This window comes from Sphaerodactylus townsendi, linkage group LG04 (genome assembly GCF_021028975.2).
Source record: "Sphaerodactylus townsendi isolate TG3544 linkage group LG04, MPM_Stown_v2.3, whole genome shotgun sequence".
NCBI classification, from domain to species: Eukaryota; Metazoa; Chordata; class Lepidosauria; order Squamata; family Sphaerodactylidae; genus Sphaerodactylus; species Sphaerodactylus townsendi.
Window position 1 is genome coordinate 143,457,493 of NC_059428.1, and position 20,465 is coordinate 143,477,957.

General features: G+C 45.6%; 1 protein-coding gene across 20 annotated transcripts in view; it reads right to left on the minus strand.

The window, feature by feature from the left end:
• The window catches only part of RBFOX1 (RNA binding fox-1 homolog 1), a 1,291,038-nt gene that overhangs the window by 485,826 nt on the left and 784,747 nt on the right, over nucleotides 1-20,465 (minus strand). For 4 of the 20 annotated variants that reach the window (XM_048494246.1, XM_048494247.1, XM_048494256.1 and 1 more), the window contains one exon: nucleotides 11,847-11,970. The exons of 15 other annotated variants lie outside the window; for them this stretch is intronic. In XM_048494246.1, the coding sequence (XP_048350203.1) occupies nucleotides 11,847-11,970 (124 nt within the window). Of the gene's footprint in view, nucleotides 1-11,842; nucleotides 11,971-20,465 lie in introns of all 20 variants that reach the window. One more of the 20 variants, XM_048494259.1, reaches the window with a different exon arrangement.

Sequence of the window (20,465 nt, forward strand, 5' to 3'; positions counted from 1 at the left end):
CATCTCCGAGAAGAAAGGATTGTACATCCAACTATGAGATGCTTAAATCATATCAGATTTTTTTTTGCTTTCGCTGCAGCTGAGAGACGTTCAGGTATGCTACCCTATTGATGGAGTTTTTGTGGAATGATTGCCTGCTTTGGCTTAATTGATGAAATAATTAGCAAACTAAGCACTTATAAGAGATTGAGCGTTCAGTGGGACTTCCAAAACTTCCCAAAGGGTTGTATTGGTAAATTATCACTGTATCTTTCAAGATCCTTAGAGCAACATGGGCGATTCAGAATAGCATCATCAGCAAACTTCCTAGTACATTGTATTGATATTATTTAAATATCATAGTGGGGACTGAAGAATAAGACCCACACGATTGTACGCTGCGTTGAAATTTAGGTGAGCTATTTTCAAGGGTCATAGTCACAGCTATGTTCTTAGTCCCAGACAATACTAAACGGAATTCCAACAGACCATCCATAAGCAATTGATACAATTCGATTATGAAATTAATTATACCTGTCACCGCTGAAGCATGGAAGTTAGAACCCAAAGTGGAAGCAGTTTCCCTGTTTTCTACCCTTCCCCAAAGCTGACTCATTAAGCATATAAGCCAACACCCTGCAACCAACTGGACAGGCCAAACCTTGAATGCCCAGTTTTCATGAACAACCAACTCTGTTCCAACAACAACAAAAACCACCACCTTTAAGAACATAAGAAAGTGCCTGCTGGATCAGACCAGAGCCCATCTAGTCCAGCACTCTGCTACTCGCAGTGGCCCACCAGGTGCCTTTGGGAGCTCACAGGCAGGATGTGAAAGCAAGGGCCTTCTGCTGCTGCTGCTGCTGCTCCTGCTCCTGAGCACCTGGTCTGCTAAGGCATTTGCAAGCTCAGATCAAAAAGGATCAAGATTGGTAGCCATACATCGACTTCTCCTCCATCAATCTGTCCAAGCCCCTTTGAAAGCTATCCAGGTGAGTGGCCAACACCACTTCCTGTGGCAGCATATTCCAAACACCAATCACGCGTTGCATGAAGAAATATTTCCTTTTATTAGTTCTAATTCTTTTTCCCTCCAGCATTTTCAATGCATATGCCCCCTGGTTCTAGATCTAGAAAGAGAGAGAAAAATTCCCTCTGTTGACATTTTTTTAATTTATATTTTAGATTTCTACCCCATGCATAATTTTATAGACTTCAATCATATCCCCCCTCAGATGTCTCCTCTCCAAATGAAAACAGTCCAAAACGCTGCAGCCTCTCCTCATAAGGAAGGTGCTCAAGTCCCTCAATTTCGCATATAAAATAGGTTCCAATACGTTACCAGACATTTGTAATGTACAAAGCAAGAGTAAGATCGAAACACAGAGAAACTGTATCTAGCATTAGATGTTACTTACAGAGTTCCCTCACTTGTAGGAGAAATTTTGCTACTTTTTCCAAGAGACACTGGAAAAAAACATTATTTAACAGAAGTCCTGCAACAGAAGTGTCAGAGTCTCTTACAGATTTGTCTAGGAGTGAAATTCCTGGTACCCACACATCTCAGACAGTCAATGTGAGGAAGAGTCTCCACTGTTCCAATAATTAGCATGGCGGACCCATGTCTGGTCAACCATGGTTCATTGAAACAAGGTCAAAGAAAACAAACAACCGAAGCTACCCTTCACTATACAAATCAGAGTCTATTTCTAATTTGTCAACCCTAGTCCTCAACTATGATTTTGTTTCACCCTTGTGAAAACCAAGCCTGTGATTGTTGTCCATTTCCAGCTCAAAAAGTTGAAAAATGGCTCCCATGCAACAGTTAACACGTGACAGAAATAAAGATGACAACCCTAAAGAAGGTAAAACGGAGGTTTTCCATCTTAACCCCAAAGAGTCCTTTGGATCATACTCATGCATTCAACTTGCACAAATATTTGCAGGATTAAACTGCCCGTTGCCTGACCCGGAGGCTGATAGACAGATTTAAAACCAAGAAAGAAATTGCAGCCAGGTGCCCGCCCTTAGCAGGAAAGAGACAATATAAAAGCCAGCAGCGAGAGGATGAAACAAGATGTACATCACTTCACGGCTCAGATGGGAAACCAGAACCTCTTCTTTTATTCATACAATATTTCTTTCAGGATACATTTGAAATGAATTTGCTAATTCAGTTTGCTGTACTCGCTGCCTGCTGGGGCCTCCCTCGATACTGGCCGATTAACATTATCATGTCGATGCAAGCTGGCATGTCAATTCCGACACAGCCAGAGCTCCCCATGCTCTGCTACCATGCACCCCAGGGACGGAGAGGCGCAGGAGTTCGTGCCCCCTTTGCTTGTCTCCCTGACTGCCCCGAGCTCTTTTGGCAACAACATACCACCTCCACTTGGTGTTACTGCAAAGAATTTACTTCATATGTCATTAGATCTCTTTTCAAGGCTCTGTTAAGACATTCCAGGTTTAGGCAGTGACGTCAGGGGACGGCCTCAACCTCTATGCCCTGTTGTTGGTCCTCCAGGGTAACTGGTTGGTGGTTGTCTGGAAAAGGATGTTGGACTAGATGCCCCACTGGTCTGATCTGGTTGGGCTCTTCTTATATTAATTGGTTTCATGGTGCAGGAAAAGAGATTCCACCTAACCATTAGGAAAAACTTCCTGACTGTCAGGGCTATTCGACAGTGGAATTCACTGCTTCGGAGAGTGGTGGAGTCTCCTTCTTTGGAGGTTTTTAAAGAGAGGCTGGATGGCCATCTGGCAGGAGTGCTTTGATTGTGTGTTCCTGAATGGCAGGGGGTTGGACTGGATGGCCCTTGGGGTCTCTTCCAACTCTATGATTCCATGGTTCTCAGACACACTCCAAATACTGTTTTGGTGATGAACAGAGAGGCATCATTCTGTAATGAGAGAACTCTTGCTATGCACACAAGCACATGCATTGCACATTTGTGTTCAATTTAGGCCGAAGAGGCTGTGGAAGCAACGAGGAACACTCGTCTTAATTTACCATGCTGCAAAACCATTATCTATTTGTATACAATGTTTTGTAGCTTCATAGTCAAAAGGCAATTTGTAGGCAGGGGCTTCAGAATGACTAGTTTTTGAGAAACCCTGTTGCTAGAAACAAAGATCTTCCATTACGCACAAATATACAAATTTTCACGAACATCTAAGGTTCGCTTTGCTTCCCCACAACCTCTTAACCCCATTTCGCATCTAAAATTCAACCCATCTAAAATGGTTCCCCCCCCCCTTGGGGAGACTTTTTAACCATCCCACCTCAGCTAGGTAACAATACATTGAAAATTTCCGCTATGAGGATCATTACGTTTTCTTTTTAGCGACAAGGTACAAGGACTTATTTCAAAATCATTCTGCTCGTCTTTTCGTCGGGCACTTTAGCATGTTAAATTTATGAGCGGCATACTCTATTTTCTTTCCCGTTTTTTATATAAAAAAAGTATAACTACCTTATCAAATATTTAGCTTTCTAATGTGTCTGAGTTTTTACAACATTGAAAGCCACTTTCTCAAAGTAACCATCAAGAAAACTGCAGCCTTGCGGGTTTTTAAAGAAAATTATATATAACTTGGTTGGGCAGCAGTGGAAGTCCGCTAAGAGCACTGGCTATCATAGACAAACGTGGGGAAACACAAACACACAAATGCTCCGTCTTCAATATTTAATTGGATCAAGGAGAAATATAGTATGCGGTTTGTATACCTTGGAAAGAGAGCTATGCTCATTATTTGACAAATTATTCTTTAATAAATATTTTACAAGCCAACCACATATGCACATGCCAGGATCCTGATATTTTAAAAGCATTTTGGGTTTTATTTTTCAGACCTTTGATAGTGGTTTCATTCCTGGTGGGTTTAATTCCATTAAGAGTCTGAAATTCATCTTTTCAAGGTTCAGCAGGAGGAAATGACGGCTATCATCCCCAGACAAGTGAGCACAACCCGATAAATACTATTAAAAACAATTATTTCAAACAGCTTTTCAGAGATTTTTTTTTCTTTTGGGACAGGCAGGGGAAGTAATTAGACACTGTGGTTTCAAAATCTCATTTTGAGGCTCTTTCAATCATTTTTCTACCTGGTGAGAGTACTGGGCGTAGCGAAGGCACACGTTTACCTGTGTCGTGTGTCACTTCTGGCACAAAACTGGGACTAGTGCCATCGTTCCGGGGTTAAGCCATAGAATTTGGAGGAAATCCTAGAGCGTCAAACGGATGTGATGAAATTACTTCCGATTTTTTGCTTGACGTGGCACTGTGCCAATGTGTAAAGAGCCCCCGCCCCCCACACACATACATATTCTTCCTATCAGCCTGTCTAGTGCCAGCAGGATAAATATTATAAGAATTCACACCCAAGATGTACCTTACCCAATAGTAATTGCTAGAAGGAAACAGGGAACCGGACTGGGAGACCTTTCACTATAGAGCCCTTGATTCACATCTTATAGAAGTGAATAGGCAAACTTACAGCCTCTTCCAAAGGGGGGGGGCTGAATCCTCTTTGGGAGCAGTGCACTGGCCACACCAGCAGATGTGCCCTCCCCGGGGCCCTTATGCTGGTGGAGGGGCAATCCTGCCAGCATACAGCTGCCACCCCACTTTGCTGGAACATGGTGCTGGATGCCACATCAACATCCCAGTGCCACCTTCGGCTCCCTTCTGATCTTTGCCCACATTAGAGGACCAAACCTAAGCCAGTATGGTGTAGTGGTTAAGAGCAGGTACACTCTAATCTGGAGAACCGGATTTGATTCCCTGCTCTGCCACTTGAGCTGCGGAGGCTTATCCGGTGAACTAGATTAGCTTGTGCACTCCAACACATGCCAGCTGGGTGACCTTGGGCTAATCACAGTTCTTTGGAGCTCTCTCAGCCCCACCCACCTCACAGGGTTTTTGTTGTGGTGGGGAGAAAAAGGAGATTGTAAGTCCCTTTGAGTCTCCTTACAGGAGAGAAACGGGGGGATATAAATCCAACTCTTCTTCTTCGTCTCCTCCTCCTCCTTCTTTGGGCTGGCATAAGTCGGTGTGGCCCACTGAGTCTTCTTGGCAGCGAGGAGGCTTTTTGATTTTTGGTGAGTTGTGGACCAGGAAGCATGCTGACGTTTCCAGAAGCAAGCTGGTTCAAGGGTCAGGGCTCAAGGAAAGCAAGGTGTATTTGCACATTTGCCTATTCAGCATTTGCACGTTTCTGGCCCTTCAGCTAAACAGGGGAAGAATCCACTTCCAAGTGAAGTGTTAGCAGAAGCGAGAGAGAGTGGGGGATGGGGGAGCAATGTTGAGTCCAGGCACACTGAATCGAGCAACTGGAATCAGAGGGAGTCATTTGGGAAATGAGAAAATCTTTACTCCCCCATCATTATGTTTCTGGGATTGATCCGAGCAGCTGTGTGAGCCGAGCCGAATTAACTATGTCCAGCTCTGTTTGGCGAGCGCTGATTCCGCTGCCGACCCTTCAACGGGGAGAACCAATTCAGCACACAGGAAGGGAAGAACCCCTAGACAGAGCAAGTGGTCGCAAATCTCTTGATATGATAATGGAGATTTGGGTTCCTTTTTTAAAATTCTGGATGCTGTCTGCAGTTTTGCTTGACTTCTAGGAAAAAGTAGCTTCGGGAGCTGGCTTAAATCATATCAGCTGTGTGGTGCTGCAGGTGAGAGTAAGTTAGCTCCTTCACTTGTCCAATTGATAATCTAGAAAAGTTTCCTCCAAGCAGCTATTTTTCTCATGGAGGGGAATGATACATCTATATATATAAAAAGCTAACCGTGTATGTGTTGATGACAGGGTACCTCAGTAACTGCTGGGCCAATTCCTCTGAAAATTTCCAGCCACTATAGTCAGTCAGGCGAGAGTGTTTTCAGATGTTCACATACCTGAAATTTCATACCTGGCCCAGGTAAAAATGCCTTTTTCCTGGCGCTCCCTGAGTGAAAGGACCAGGAGGGGCCTGTGGGACGCAGTAACCTGTCACTCTTAGAATCGTTCGTGCGGCTCTTAGAATGTTCACTCCAGATGGCCCAAAAGATGAGCAGTGGAAACAGCACATAGGCAGTAACTCGAGGTGGGAAGGCTGAAACACATACACACACATACACACGAGGAGAGGGGAGGAGGAGGGAGGAGGAGGAGGAGGAGGAGAACTGGAAGAGGAGGAGTCTGGATTAATATCCCCCACTTCTCTCTCTTGTAGGGAGACTCAAAGGGGCTGACCAATCTCCTTGCCCTTCCCCCCCCTCACAAACAAACACCCTGTGAGGTGCCAGAGTGGGACTGAGAGAGCTCCCGAGAAAGCTGTGACTAGCCCAAGGTCACCCAGCTGGCGTGTGTGGGGAGTGTACAGGCTACTCTGAGATTCCCCCAGATCAAGCCTCCCACAGCCTCCCAGGCGGACAGAAGCAGAACGGAGGAATCAAACCCGGTTCCTTCCAGATTAGATACACGAGCTCTTAACCTCCACTGCCACTGAGAGGAAGGGAGGGTGGCATCAGAGATGGGATCCAGCAGTTTCTCACAGAGTTCCCGAGAGTAGGTTACTAATTATTTGTGTGTGCCGAGAGGGGGTTACTAATTGGTGATTTTGTCACGTGATTTTTGCCTTAGTTACGCCCCTTCTCTCAGAAGTAGCGCGCAGAACTTGAAGCAGTCTAGCAGGAGGTGCACCAGTGTGCGTGGCAGCCTGCGCCTGCGTGCATTTGTTTCCCACCCAAGGACCGGCACAGCCGCTGTGTCCTTGCCACAGCCCCGCCCAGTAATGCCCCGCCCCTGGAATGGCCGGCCACGCCCCCGTCATGCCCCGCCCAGCCCCATTGGCGCTACGCCACAGTTCGAATCCCGCCACCATGGGAACCTGTTACTAAAATTTTTGGATCCCACCACTGGGTGGCATGCAGGGGAAGAGAGGGAGGGAGAGGAAAGGGACGGTGGGGGAGGCATGCAAGGGAAGAGAAGTGAGAGAGGGGAGACAGTGAGCTATGGCATGCAAGGGAGGGGAGGCAGGGGGCCGTACATCTTGATATGACCCACCCACCCTAGCGGAGGGAAAGAGAAGGGAGGGAGGGAGAGGGGTGGCATGCAAGGGAAGAGAAGTGAGGGAGGGAAGAGAGTGAGGGGTGGCATGCAAGGGAGGGGAGGCAGGGGCCCAGCATCTTGATATGACCCACCCACCCTAGCAGAGGGAAAGGGAAGGGAGGGAGGAAGAGGGGTGGCATGCAAGGGAAGAGAAGTGAGGGAGGGGAGACAGTGAGGGGTTGCATGCAAGGGAGGGGAGGCAGGGGGCCCAGCATCTTGATATGACCCACCCACCCTAGCGGAGGGAAAAGGAAGGGAAGGAGGGGGAGGGGTGGCATACAAGAGAAGTGAGGGAGGGAAGAGAGTGAGGGGCGACTTGCAAGGGATGGGAGGGAGGGGCCAGGCACCCTAGATTCCCTGAATACTGCAGTTAGTTAAGAAAACCAGGCACGCATTACTCAGGAGTAAGCTCAGTACAGCAACCATGACATACTTTGAATGGCTGCGTCGCACCCATCAGAGGGATTCCTCAGAAGCGACACACATTGCCACCAACCAAACTTACTCCCAGGTAAAGGATCATGACCAGCCAGCCTAGATGTGTGGGAGAGGTGCCTTTCCATTCCCCCTCCCAAGGAATGCGGGCACACACATCACTGACATCGCACAGTATCAGGCTGCATGTTTGCATGAGCACGTACTGCTGGCCTCTGCAATTGATTTGCTGCTACTGTTCCTTTCCCATTTCACCACAATAAGCCACAGCAACGCGTGGCCGGGCCACGCTAGTTTGTATATATGACTCCCTCCAGATGTGGGGCAATTACCATCTTTTGGGAACATGGACCCAGATAAAGGAAAGAGAGTTACAAACCCCTCTCCCCAGACATCTCCCCAGAGGCAAAGCGAGGGGAAACTGTGCGCGGGGCATGCACGCACCCTGTGCCTCTGCTGTGACATCACCCGCCTCCCCATGACCCCAGAATGCCTCCACCATGCCCCACTGCTCTGCCCAGGGCCTTGTGCCCTCCCCTTCCCCATAGGTGCTATGCCACTGCATCTCCTGTACTAATTCAGGACTTCCTAAAATAAGAAAACACAAGAGCTAGATTCGAGTCCCAACATCTCAGAAGCCAGGAGTACTTTTGAGATTTGAGATTTCCATAGTTGAAGTTAAGTAGGAATGGAGATCCCCCAGTTAGAAGGTGGGAATGGTGTTGCAAATTTTAAAAAAAGAACTCAGGAGACAGAGGGAAAATGCAAAAAGTGATCACCTTGATGAAAAAGCCGGGGAGGAACGTTTAAGGCAAAAATGAACATCTATGGTGAGGCAAGAATCCTATGTCCTATTCAGTCCACGTTCTGTGTGTATCATTTTGTCTGAATTTGTGAATGAACTCAACTTCACAAAACACAAGATCACTCAGCAGCCCATCTACTCCACTCCCATCTTCACGTTCAGGACAGGAACAATCTCCACAAAGCAATATTCTTCAGGCAGCATTGGGAGCTACAATTGTTGGAATAAGCGACTCCTGCATGCCTGGACACTGGGGGGTGCTGTGTATCTCACTCTAACTGTGAAGTTGCCTCTCTTGTTTGCCCTCCTTGTCTGGGCCAGGAGACCGCCCACTAACTTCCTTTCTTCCCCATGCTGGTTTCACTTCTGTTCTAGCCTTTGACCTGAGCGCATGGTCAATGGCAGCCTGCCACAGTGGGGCTTTCCCACTGTAGCATTCTCATACACCGCAAGACACACGGATGTATGGCGGCCAAGTTAGTTGTGCCTTGTAACTCTGTCGTGAGGGAAAGTAATCTCTCTTTAGACTAGGGTTTCTTTCTATCTACCTTTTTCCTGGAACAAAGCTGTGAACTGGAGATGCTTGAATAAATGTAAGTTTTACCTTTTACATTTATCTCTTGGGGAAGTTTCTATAAACTGCACTCACACACACTACTGGGCAGATCTATGACTCTAAACTAAATCTAACAACAATCAGCTGCAATTCCTAGATACTCCCATTTAAAGTGCTGGGAAAAATTTAACCGGACCACTTTGTTTTCCTCATCAGCTGAGATCAGCACCCAAGGTTCTGTTCTGTGTTCCCCAATCTGCCGGCAATGTACCATGGGCATCGGGTGATACAGGATCTTTTTGGTGACAACCCTGTACTGGAATACCCTCCCTAGAATGGAGTCTTTTTGTGCATTGGGGGAAACTCAGATGTTCAGCAGGACATTATACGGCCGTGGTGGTGAACCTTTGGTACTCCAGATGTTATGGACTACAATTCCCATCAGCCCCTGCCAGCATGGCCAATTGGCCATGCTGGCAGGGGCTGATGGGAATTGTAGTCCATAACATCTGGAGTGCCAAAGGTTCGCCACCACTGCTATATGGTAAGTTAGTAGTAACCTCAACTATAGTGGTTCATACAAGTATATCGATTCCTGTTCTAATGCCGCTTTCAACAGGATTTGAATTATTTCAGTATCACATTATTTTTATCTACAACATGGAACGACGTTATCAGTTGCTTTTAATCTGCTCCTTGCTATATTGAATGAATACGTCATTTCGTTAGGAAAGGATCTCAAGTTTACTCTGCCTTAATGTTTGTTGTACGTTTTTATCTCAGAAACCGCCATGAATATTACAAACAGAAAGGGCAGCCTAAAAGTATGTCACGCAAATAAATGTAAATATAGCATTAGATCCTTCTTCACTGAGAACTAAAATAATTTATTCCTGGTTTTTTTTCATATATATACTGGAGAATAAAAGCCACACCTGGAGTTTTGTATTTAAAAGGTGAAGAAGATGCTGCAGAGACTTCTAATATAATGAAAAAGAAAATCTTCGGAAAGAGAACAGGCCCTGCTTCAAACAGTCAATTCCCTCAACATGTAGACTTTAAATATCTTTGAGGTATTGCTGCAAACTCTGGGAGTGGGGGGAAGAGAAAACGAAAAGAACAGGCAAGGAACTAGCAGCCGGTCAATACTCCTGTACCCCGGAATTAATTAAACCGTCAAGGAAATCAATTACCTACCTCCCACACTTCTATTTTCACAGCCCAAAGTTCCTGAAAGCTCAATAGCTTTTCCAGGTTCAGAAGAAAACACTGCAGGTATTTACAAGTTTGGAAACAAATACGGTATCAGAGTTAATGAGGGGCAAACCTTTAAACGTTTGGCAGAGCGGAATGCAGAGATAACCGCAGACGTGCCTGGGTGCTTAGCAAGGACTTTTTTTGAAAGGTTGCTTCCAAGGCATCTTCTTAGCAGAGCTGGAGTGTTGCACTGAATCACTTTGTTGTTGGAGACCAAAAGATACGAACGGGGCATATGGAACCGTTCATCGCCAGGTTCAATCTCAGGGTCATAGTTCAGATATTAAATGGCCTATCTAATATAGCATCTTGCTTGCTTGAGCACTTGCTCCAGAAGACCAAAAAGCACAGGTACAGAGGCCAAAATTGCCCCCAGTTATTGCCCCTCACAATTGGGTATCCAGGTGTACACTACCTCCAAATATTGAAGTTCCACTTGGTCACCATTCAGTACACCAGCGTGGTGTTGTGGTTAAGAGCAGGTGCACTCTAATCTGGAGAACTGGGTTTGATTCCCCGCTCTGCCACTTGAGCTATGCAGACTTACCTGGTGGACCAGATTAGCTTGTGCACTCCAACACATCCCAGCTGGGTGACCTTGGGCTTGTCACAGGTCTTCGGAGCTCTCATCCAAACCACAAAGTGTTTGTTGTGAGGGAGGGAGGGGAAAGGAGTTTGTAAGCCCCTTTGAGTCTCCTTACAGGAGAGAAAGGGGGATATAAATCCAACTCTTATTATTATTATTCAGAAGATGTGTGTGCCTATAATCAACAAATTTGTCTAATTCCCTTTTGAGAACATCGAAATTAGCACCCATCACTAATTCCTGTGCCACTGAGGTCCCTCATGCTAATTAGGATGTCCATGACATATTTGTATTTTTCCTGTTGTGAATCTACTCCTCGCCCACTTCATTGGGTGCCCACAAATTGTCATATTATACAGCAAGGAAAAATGTTCTTTCCCTTTATATCCTCTTCACCAATGGTTATTTTATTAACCTCTATCATGTCCCACTCCCATCAGGGCGGCTAAACTGAAAAGCCACCGAAGCCGAGGTGTAGCAAGGGGGGAAGGTGCCCAGTGCACCAGTGCATCTTCCAGCCCCTTTCTACCCCAGAACACCCTGTCCTGCCCTGGAATGCCCCCCATGCCCCTGGAATGCCCTCGCCACACCCCCACAGGGGTGCACACCCGGTGCGTCATGCCCCTCCTGTCCACTTGGAGCTACACCTCTGCACCTTGGAGCTACGCCTCTGCCTTCTTAGTTTTTCTATGTGGGAAAGCCACTCCAACCCATTTTGGTTACCCTTTTTCTATCACTACAACAGCCTGTTTGGAAAGACATATGTCAAGTTGCATAGCACGCAATGCTTCAAACTCAAGTGTGCCAAAAATAAAGCAAACAGCAACAGCAACACACGACCCTCAGCCACACGAGGTCACCCACATGCCAAAACTGGAAAAGCACAACTGCAAATGGCAATAAAATAATCTTGCTCCCAAAGGTTGGTCCCTGCAAAATTATACACAACACTAGATCCATTCTGATACCGTGATTTAACCCCACAACCAAATCACGCTCATACACCTTTTGCTTGGCTTCATACTACCCACCTTGCATAACCCAAACTGAAACTGGATTGCAGAAGCATCATTTCATTCCCCCCACCCCAAACCCAAAAAGAAGCATGTGTGAATGGCATACATACATACATATATCATCCAAAGGGGCTGGCTCTGGTAGAGGGGAGTCCCTGCCATAATCCGTTCCTCTTCCTTCTTCTGGGCCCCCAGTTCTCCCCCTCCTGCTAATTGCGGCAATGAGGAGGTGGCAAACCTGGGGAAAGGGAGAAGAAAGGGTGGGACGGAGTCACTTGCTGGGGGAGAGGCAATTCTGTACATTGTCTGGGGTTGGAAAACATTCTCCAAAGCAGTGCTTGTCGGAGGACTATGAAGGACCCAGAGGACAAGCAGACATACAGACACACACACAGACACACTATGAATGAGGAAGAGCAAATAAACAGAGCTAGAAGGTGACCTGGGAACCGTCTTGGCAGCCGGAAAGGCAAGTTGCATACTCGCTTCCTGCAGCCCAGATGAGATAGCAATGCTCCAGGTAAGAAACCCTTCCCTTACTGGGCTGCAGGCACAAGTGGAGCCGGTTACTCACAGTCTGCCAGAAGGGCCATATTTTGTTTGAAATATGGAGCACCAGTAAACTGAAGCTTATATGCACAACAAACATTTTCTTCAGTTGTGATCTGCAGCAAAAACGCTATTTTCCAAGCATTCATTTCTTGCAGCTGTGGTGGCTTTTCCAGGCTGCGGTCTGGTAATTTTTCTGCTAACGCTTTGCCCGTTTCGCTGTCCTCTTCAGAGGCATGTCCCCGTGAGATGTGGTTTCTCTCTGTGGCACGGGGAAGATGCCAGCCATAGATATGGGTGAATGTTAGGAGCCAAGACTACCAGACCAAGGCCACACAGCCCGGAAAACCCACAACAGCCGGTAGATTCTGACTGTGAAGGCTTTCAGCAATACATGGGTTATTTCTTCTGCTCCTACGTTGCACTGAAGGAACTATTATATCAAAGATACCCAGAAACAAACGAACAAAATCCCTTTATCTACATGCAAACCAGTCAACCAGGGATGAACAAAACAATATACTTTTTCTATGGCTGAATTGTCCAGGATACCATGCAGTTTAACCAATAAATATTTGATCTCTAATGGACATATGGATGTCCTACAATGGGCTACATTTACTTCCAAAATCAGTTCCAACCCTCCCTCCCTGAGACAGTTGAAAAAGATAAATTAATTCAATGTATTGTTGAAGGCTTTCGTGGCCAGATTCAACAGGTTGTTATGAGTTTTCCAGGCTGTGTGGCCGTGATCTGGTAGATCTGGTTCCTAACAAGAAACGCTAGGAACAAGATCCACCACACCACAGCCACACAGCCCGGAAAACTCACAACAATAAGTTAATTTGCCTCCCCAACCTGCACACCCAATATTTTCAGAATATCACTGACATTGTATTCTTGTGTTGGCATATATCTGAAGAGAAATGACCCTGTTGGAAGAGAAAATAAGACTACTAAATGTATTAATGAACTGTTAATTCATGCGCTTTATGCCGTAGGTTTTATTAGCGCCTGTGAATCTAATATGAGCCAGGAAGTCCTAAGATTTCTGAAACTCTTGTAAATTACACGCTGCTACTAATGAAACAGTTGTTTAGGTTGTCAGAGGGACTGGATTGTGAAGGATTTTGGTGTTGAAATAATTACTGAACCAAATAATTAAACTATGCTGCGAAATTACTCTTATTGCAATATTTACAGTGTGTTTTCCTCTCTCTGGCTCTCCTCCCTCTCTTTAAAAAATATACTGAATTATGATGCTTGTTACAGATGAACCTACACTCATAATGGCCTTAACCAATGATAAATTCGTTGTTTTAAAAGTTACATGAAAGCAGATCTAGAAGTAATTTGTTTCCTCCATACAATCCGCTGAACCGCAGCCGTCAAAGCAATTTGGAGATATGGAAAGACTTTGCAGGACTTCAACATTTACAAGTAGGAAACTGAACTTCAAATAGCTGCAAAGAAAGGAGATTTCAAGATGGATCCATTTTTTTCTCCTTAGAATCATAGGCTCATTCCGCACATGCAGAATAATGCACTTTCAAACTGCTTTCAGTGCTCTTTGAAGCTGTATGGAATAGCAAAATCCACTTGCAAACAGTTGTGAAAGTGGTTTGAAAACGCATTATTTTGCGTGTGCGGAAGGGGCCATCAAGTCCAAACCCCCTGCAATGCAGGAACACATAATCAAAGCACTCCCGGCATATGTTCATCCAGTCTCTCTTTGAAAACCTCCCAAGAAGGAGACACCACCACACTCCAAGGTTGTGCATTCCACTGTTGAACAGCCCTGACCGTCAGAAAGTTCTTCCTAATGTTTAGATGGAATCTCTTTTCCTTCACCTTGAACCCATGGCTCCTGGTCCTAGTCTCTAGAGCCACAGAAAACAAGTTTGCTCCCTCGTCAGCATGACATCCCTTCAAATATCTAAGCATGACTATCTTGTCACCTCTTAACCTTCTCTTCACTAAACTAAACAACATCATGTCTGCCCCCACATCCTATTTGACCCTACCTATCTTGTCAGGAATGCATATAACCGGAAGGCAATATAAACCCTGTTCAAGTGATCTATCTCTTTACAATGAACATATGGAGGAGAAAAATGGTGAAGAGGGTTGCCAGAACCCTCAAGGAGGTGGGGGATTGCTGGGAAACCCTGCCATCAGTCCTCTCAAGGAATCACCAAAAACACTATGGTTTTACCATACAGTTTCTGGCAGTTCCTAGAAAGGTGCAATATCACTTCCCGGAAGTGATGTCACATCGTTGCTGGCAGCTTCCCTCCATATCCCTGGGCCTGGCAACACTATGATCATCCACCTCATGGCCCAAACTCTAATCTCCATGCATTCAGTAGACCTTCTGTATAGTCTACACATGCATGCCATGTTGTGAGTGTGGGTGTACGCATGTGCACCCACACACACTGTGCAAAATCTACCCTGCACTTTTAAAATTTTTTGGTAAACACCGCATAAATGTTAGGTGGTTTAACCAATGGGCCTGACCCAAACCTCTCTCTCTTTATACTCTCCAAACCTACAAACATGGCATGAAAAGGGTTAAAGGGAAAAAATCCCTGCCCCACACTGAATATGGCTCATAGCTCCCTTTAAAAGAAAAATCAAAACTCACCTCTTTAAGACTGAATACATTTCAGAATTTATTACTTTTAAGTCAAAATCTATTCCTGTTTACTAATCAACATAATAATTAACTTGGGGCTAAGTTAGACATGGTGTGTGTGTGTGTGTGTGTGTCGAGGGAAGAAATTGTCCATGCATCCCGGCGGAAAACAGAAAAGGGTGTCTACTTTTAACATTGACCGAGCAAGCAGAAAAGGAGAAAAGAAATACTGCCATCTCCCACACTATAATTCAATAAACCAAAAGCAATAACACCAGATGCATTTTTTTTAAATGAACAAAAACTTCTCCTTTATGACAATACTTTTGATTGCCTAATACTTGTGGGATAAATAATGCATGGACTGGAAGAATTTTTCCTATCTGTCGGTGCTTGATAAAGACCTGACATGACAAAAGGAACTAACTTGTATCTTCGTTGTGGCCTGAGAAACTATCTCTACATGTGAACAGGAGAAGAGGGCATTGTTTATGTTCCTCTTTATCCTCAGTGGAAAGTGTTTTACAAAATATTAATTGAGAGGGGCTTGGTAATAAAGTACACATGCAGAAGATGAAAAATGCTATGCCTGGTACCTCCACGTCAAGAAACTCACGTAGCAACTATTACAACAATGGTACCAGAAGGCACCTAAGAGTCTTTTTTTATATCTGATCCTCTAAAGCAGGGGACATCCTAACCAACATAAAGTCCACGAGTGTCATGATGCCAACCAACATTTGTCCAAATGTTTTTAAGAAAGTGAGCAAGGCCAGGTGGGGATTTTGCCCAGGAGTGCTTCTGGCTGAAAAATCCCTTGCTTGTGGCTTGGCCAATCCCAGCGACCAATTTTCCAGTGCATGAAGGAAGCAACCTTCAACTTGATATCTGAAGTGGTATCTGATGAAGGGAGCTTTGAACTTCTGAAAACTCACATCTTACAAACCCTGTTGCTCTCTTGCATGCAGACCTTTGGAGAAAGGCAAAGGGTGATTTCAACTTCTTCCTTCTTTTCAATAGGAGGAGCTCCTAACTAACATTAGATGTTCTCTTCACCAGTTAGAAGTTCTGTTCACCAAATGCACATTTGGGTAATGTCTGGGGCGCTCAACATCCTTGACTGACAGATGGATAGTTAACACCCACACCCAGAAACTGGCTTTTGGAGGTGTCTCATGCAACTCCCCCAGAAACATTGCTCCAACCTCGCTGGCAATTCAATATCAAATGCTACCAAACAGCTGACACAACAGGTTGCTTTAAGCTGAAGTTGGATTTGTTTTAATCACGTGGAGCTGTTAGGATTTGAAGAAAAACCCAAAATCAATGAACACTATCATTAAATGAGGACCTTTTATGGATTACCGTGTCCTTCAATAGTTGCGATGTGTGACGTGCATACCGATCTAGAAAGTTATCCCCAACTAATTTTAAAGTTTCCACCATCTACATTAACTGGAACTGGGTATGTTACAATACACTAAATGAGCCGGCTAACTCATCCAAATCAATACATGAAATCTATTCCCCGCTGGCACTTTTTGGACCTTTGTTTCCTCTTCGGGGTTGACGGGTCATCGTGCCAGAGAAAAAGATGCAGTTAGCAGAATTGCTCTGCCCGGGTCTAATCTCTACGGGCCGTGAGCTTATCCCTTGATTCCCTTCCTCGCTAGGTCACTTTTTTGGGTTGCCAAATGCGCAAAATGTCTGCACACGTAATCTTCTCCAATGTAGGGCTACTCAGCCATTAGGTGCCTTTTAAGCATGCAATAGTGGAAGAGTCACCAATCTTTTTTAGCCAGCAAGTGCCCAACCACAAAATGGCTGTCCCAAGGCCCCTTCCTTGCAGAATAATCCACTTTCAATCCACTTTGAAGCTGTGTTTTACTGTGCGGAAGAGCAAAACCCACTTGCAAACAATGGCGAAAGCGGATTGAATGTGCATCATTCTGCATGTGCGGAAGGGGCCCCAGATATGGAGCCAGCCAAACAATGTCAGGGAGTGAGGCTGTGTATAACACTAAGAGTCTTATCAACTGCTTATTTTGTAAAAAACTATATCAAATGTATATACAAGGGAGTTTACTGAACCATAGCCAAAATACAAATATTAAAAAGAAGCAGGATGAGAAATAGTCACTCAACCTTGTTGGGGAGGACAAAAGCAGTATGGGAAAAACTCACCAACTCACCCAGGACCTTGAGATTTATAAATGCCTCCTGTATCCTGTGAGGTAGGTAATATCCTGTGAGGTTTGTGGCAGACATCACACACAAAAATCATATTCACAGTGGGAGAGTGTGTGTATTTTTATGTCCACATGTATAAAATATGAGCATACATATGCCTCTGTCTGCATTATTTACAGGCGTGTCTTCTAATCTTCATCAAAAAAAAGTATTGTAAATTTGGCACCATGAAAGGAGATACAAATTGCGTTTATCACAAAGACTTCCAGGTCCCTTGTCTCGCTCGACAACACTATCCTTGTCTCTTTTGGAGATTGTGTCCCCCGCCCCCTCAAAGATTAGAGCCAGGCTTTGAGCGCAGCCATCCCTCGAATTTTATTACGGGCGATCTCTTTTTACCTTGCTGTCGATTATGCCAACAAAAGGCTGAGCTTTCTCCCGTTCTCTCTCCACAGAGCATCTTCTTTTCCCCCCTGGGACGCCCTAATGAGAACATACAGGCTTAAACCTGAACAGGAAAGCTTCATGATTTCCCACAAATTAATCACACCACCACATTGAGGCAATTACAAGCTTTGGACTTAATCGTTTCCACACCTTGCATGAAATTAGCTGGCAGGAGCCCTTCAACTCGCAGAGCTGTAGACAGAAAGAGGTTAACTCTTCAGAAAGTATCTTTCCTATAGAAACCTTTGATGCTATGAAACCACAATGGTTTGCTAGCAGAGGGAGAGGAGGCAAATTTAAAGGCTCTGCGGGTACCAAGCCCCCACCCAAAAGGAAATGGTGGAGGCGTCTGTTCTATTTTCACGTTTGAAGTTTTCCATCTGTCTCCATCTTACGCTAACCCCAAAGTTGGATGATAGGTTATAGTAAGGGCAGGGGGAACAGTCCTGGTGTTCTAAGTAAAAAAGGGGAGATCCAAAAGTATGTGTTTGTGTGAGAGATGGAGAATATATTCATTATATCAGCTAATTCAGAATGGAGAGAGACAGATAGATGATGATGAAGAGGAGTTTGGATTTATATCCCCCCTTTCTCTCCTGTAAGGAAACTCAAAGGGGCTTACAAACTCCTTTCCCTCCCTCCCCCAATAAACACCCTGTGAGGTAGGTGGGGGTGAGAGAGCTCAGAAGAACTGTGACTAGCCCAAGGTCACCCAGCTGGCATGTGTTAGAGTGCACAAGCTAATCTGGTTCACCAACACAGCTCAAGTGGCAGAGTGGGGAATCCAACCCAGTTCTCCAGATCAGAGTGCACCTATACTCTTCACCACTACACTCAACCATGCACAGCACTGAGCTGATATCTGAGGAGGAAAAATGGGGTGGGGTGGGGAGAAGATGCCAGCAGTACAGGATTTGGCCCCGCAGCCTGTCCCAAAGAATGGCAAATCATAAACAATTAATACTCCCCATTCTCCTCCATCCCGGAAAGCATACTTTAGCCTAAGGCAATACCTGATACATGTTTAACAATGGAAAATAAAAAGGCAACATGCCCGGAGAAAACGGGAAGGGGACGGATTAAGTCTAGAAGTCTAGGAGCAGCTCTGAACTGGGGGGACATCTGCCCATTTTGTAATTTCAGTGGCACTCCCTGACTCGGAAACTCATGAGCGGGGGGTGGGGGGTGGGGACAGTTTACCAGTTTCACAATGCGGCATCAACGCCATCCCCCTTTCCCCTTCTGCCGGCTTTCTTTGTTTTACTACATAATGCAGTTACTTTCTCCAGCTTAATTCTCCAGAGGAAACTCATCAGGAGAGGAGAAAGCTTTTCTCGCCCCTTTCCCGGAATCGCTCCCCATCCACCCCGATCTCATTTGTTGTGTTTTGTGAACATGAATAGCGGAGCCAGCAAAGCTTGTAAAAGCTAAACGTTTTTAAGATTGTTCCGAGCAAAATCGAGCTTGCGGGTCAATACAGCGTACGGCACAGGGGCTGCGAACACAAACACACTTGGGCTTTTTCTTCCAAAGTGTGCACCTCCAGCTGCCTATGCTCAGCCTCTGATTGTGGGTTGTGACTGTCGAGCAGTCACTTCCAAAAACAAGAAAGGAAGCCACAAAAATGTAAGGTTAGCACATCTTCTCTTTGGCTTTTAGAATAGGCCTGGGTAGGTTTTGTTGTGAGGGAGAGGTCGGGTCCACAGCCGCTGGGCTTTGTAAGCTGCAAAGGTTGGGAGCTGACAACTATAAGGCAGCTAGGCCCAGATTATAGGGTTGCCAACCCCTTGGAGATTGCTAGCCATCATGTGGGGGTTGGCAACTCTATTATGACTGATCTCCAAGTGACAGACATCAGATCCCCTGGAGAAAATGGCTGCTTTGGAGGGTGGACTCTATGGCATGATCCCCCACTGAGGTATCCATCCTCCATAGAAACCATCCTCCAGGAATTTCCCCAACCTGGATCTGGCAGAAGAAGGAGAAGTAGAAGGAAGAAGGAGGAGGAGGAGGAGGAAGAAGAAGAAGAGTTTGGATTTATATCCCTCCCTTTCTCTCCTGTAGGAGACTCAAAGGGGCTTACAATCTCCTTGCCCTTCCCCCCTCACAACAAACACCCTGTGAGGTAGGTGGGGCTGAGAGAGCTCCGAGAAGCTGTGACTAGCCCAAGGTCACCCAGCTGGCGTGTGTGGGAGTGTAGGAGTGTACAGGCTAATCTGAATTCCCCAGATAAGCCTCCACAGCTCAGACGGCAGAGCTGGGAATCAAACCCGGTTCCTCCAGATTAGATACACAAGCTCTTAACCTCCTACGCCACAGCTGGCATGTGTTGAAGTGCATAAGCTAATCTGGCTCACCAGGTAAGCCTCCACAGCTCAAGTGGCAGAGGAGGGAATCAAACCCGGTTCTCCAGATAAGAGTGCACCTGCCCTTAACCACTATACCACCCTGTCATCTTCTGCCAGTGGTCTAGAAAGACCTAAGAAGTCTAATACCGCGTCTCACATCTACAGCGTGATATGTTTCCTGCCAGCCAACTGGTTAAAGTCTTTACTTTCAGGCCTTCCCACTTTGGATCATGGCCCAGGGAAGGCTTTAGGAGGGGAAATAAACAACCAAGAAGTTGATATGGCAGGAGCCTTCCTCCCTGCCCCAATCCCCAAACACACCAGACTTCCTCCAAAGAAATTCTGGCAATAAATTACTGGGACCCAGCAGTAAGGGGAGCATCTTCATCAGCAGGAACGCAGAGACCTACAGGCCAATAAAATGAGGGAAAGAACCAATAAAGCCTTCCACTGCTTCAAAATACAAACAGGCTAATTAAGTTAGCAAGCTACCCAAGAGGTCAACCTTATTTTCTGGAGTCTGTGATAATATTACCATTCATGAAATTTTATTTAGCCGTT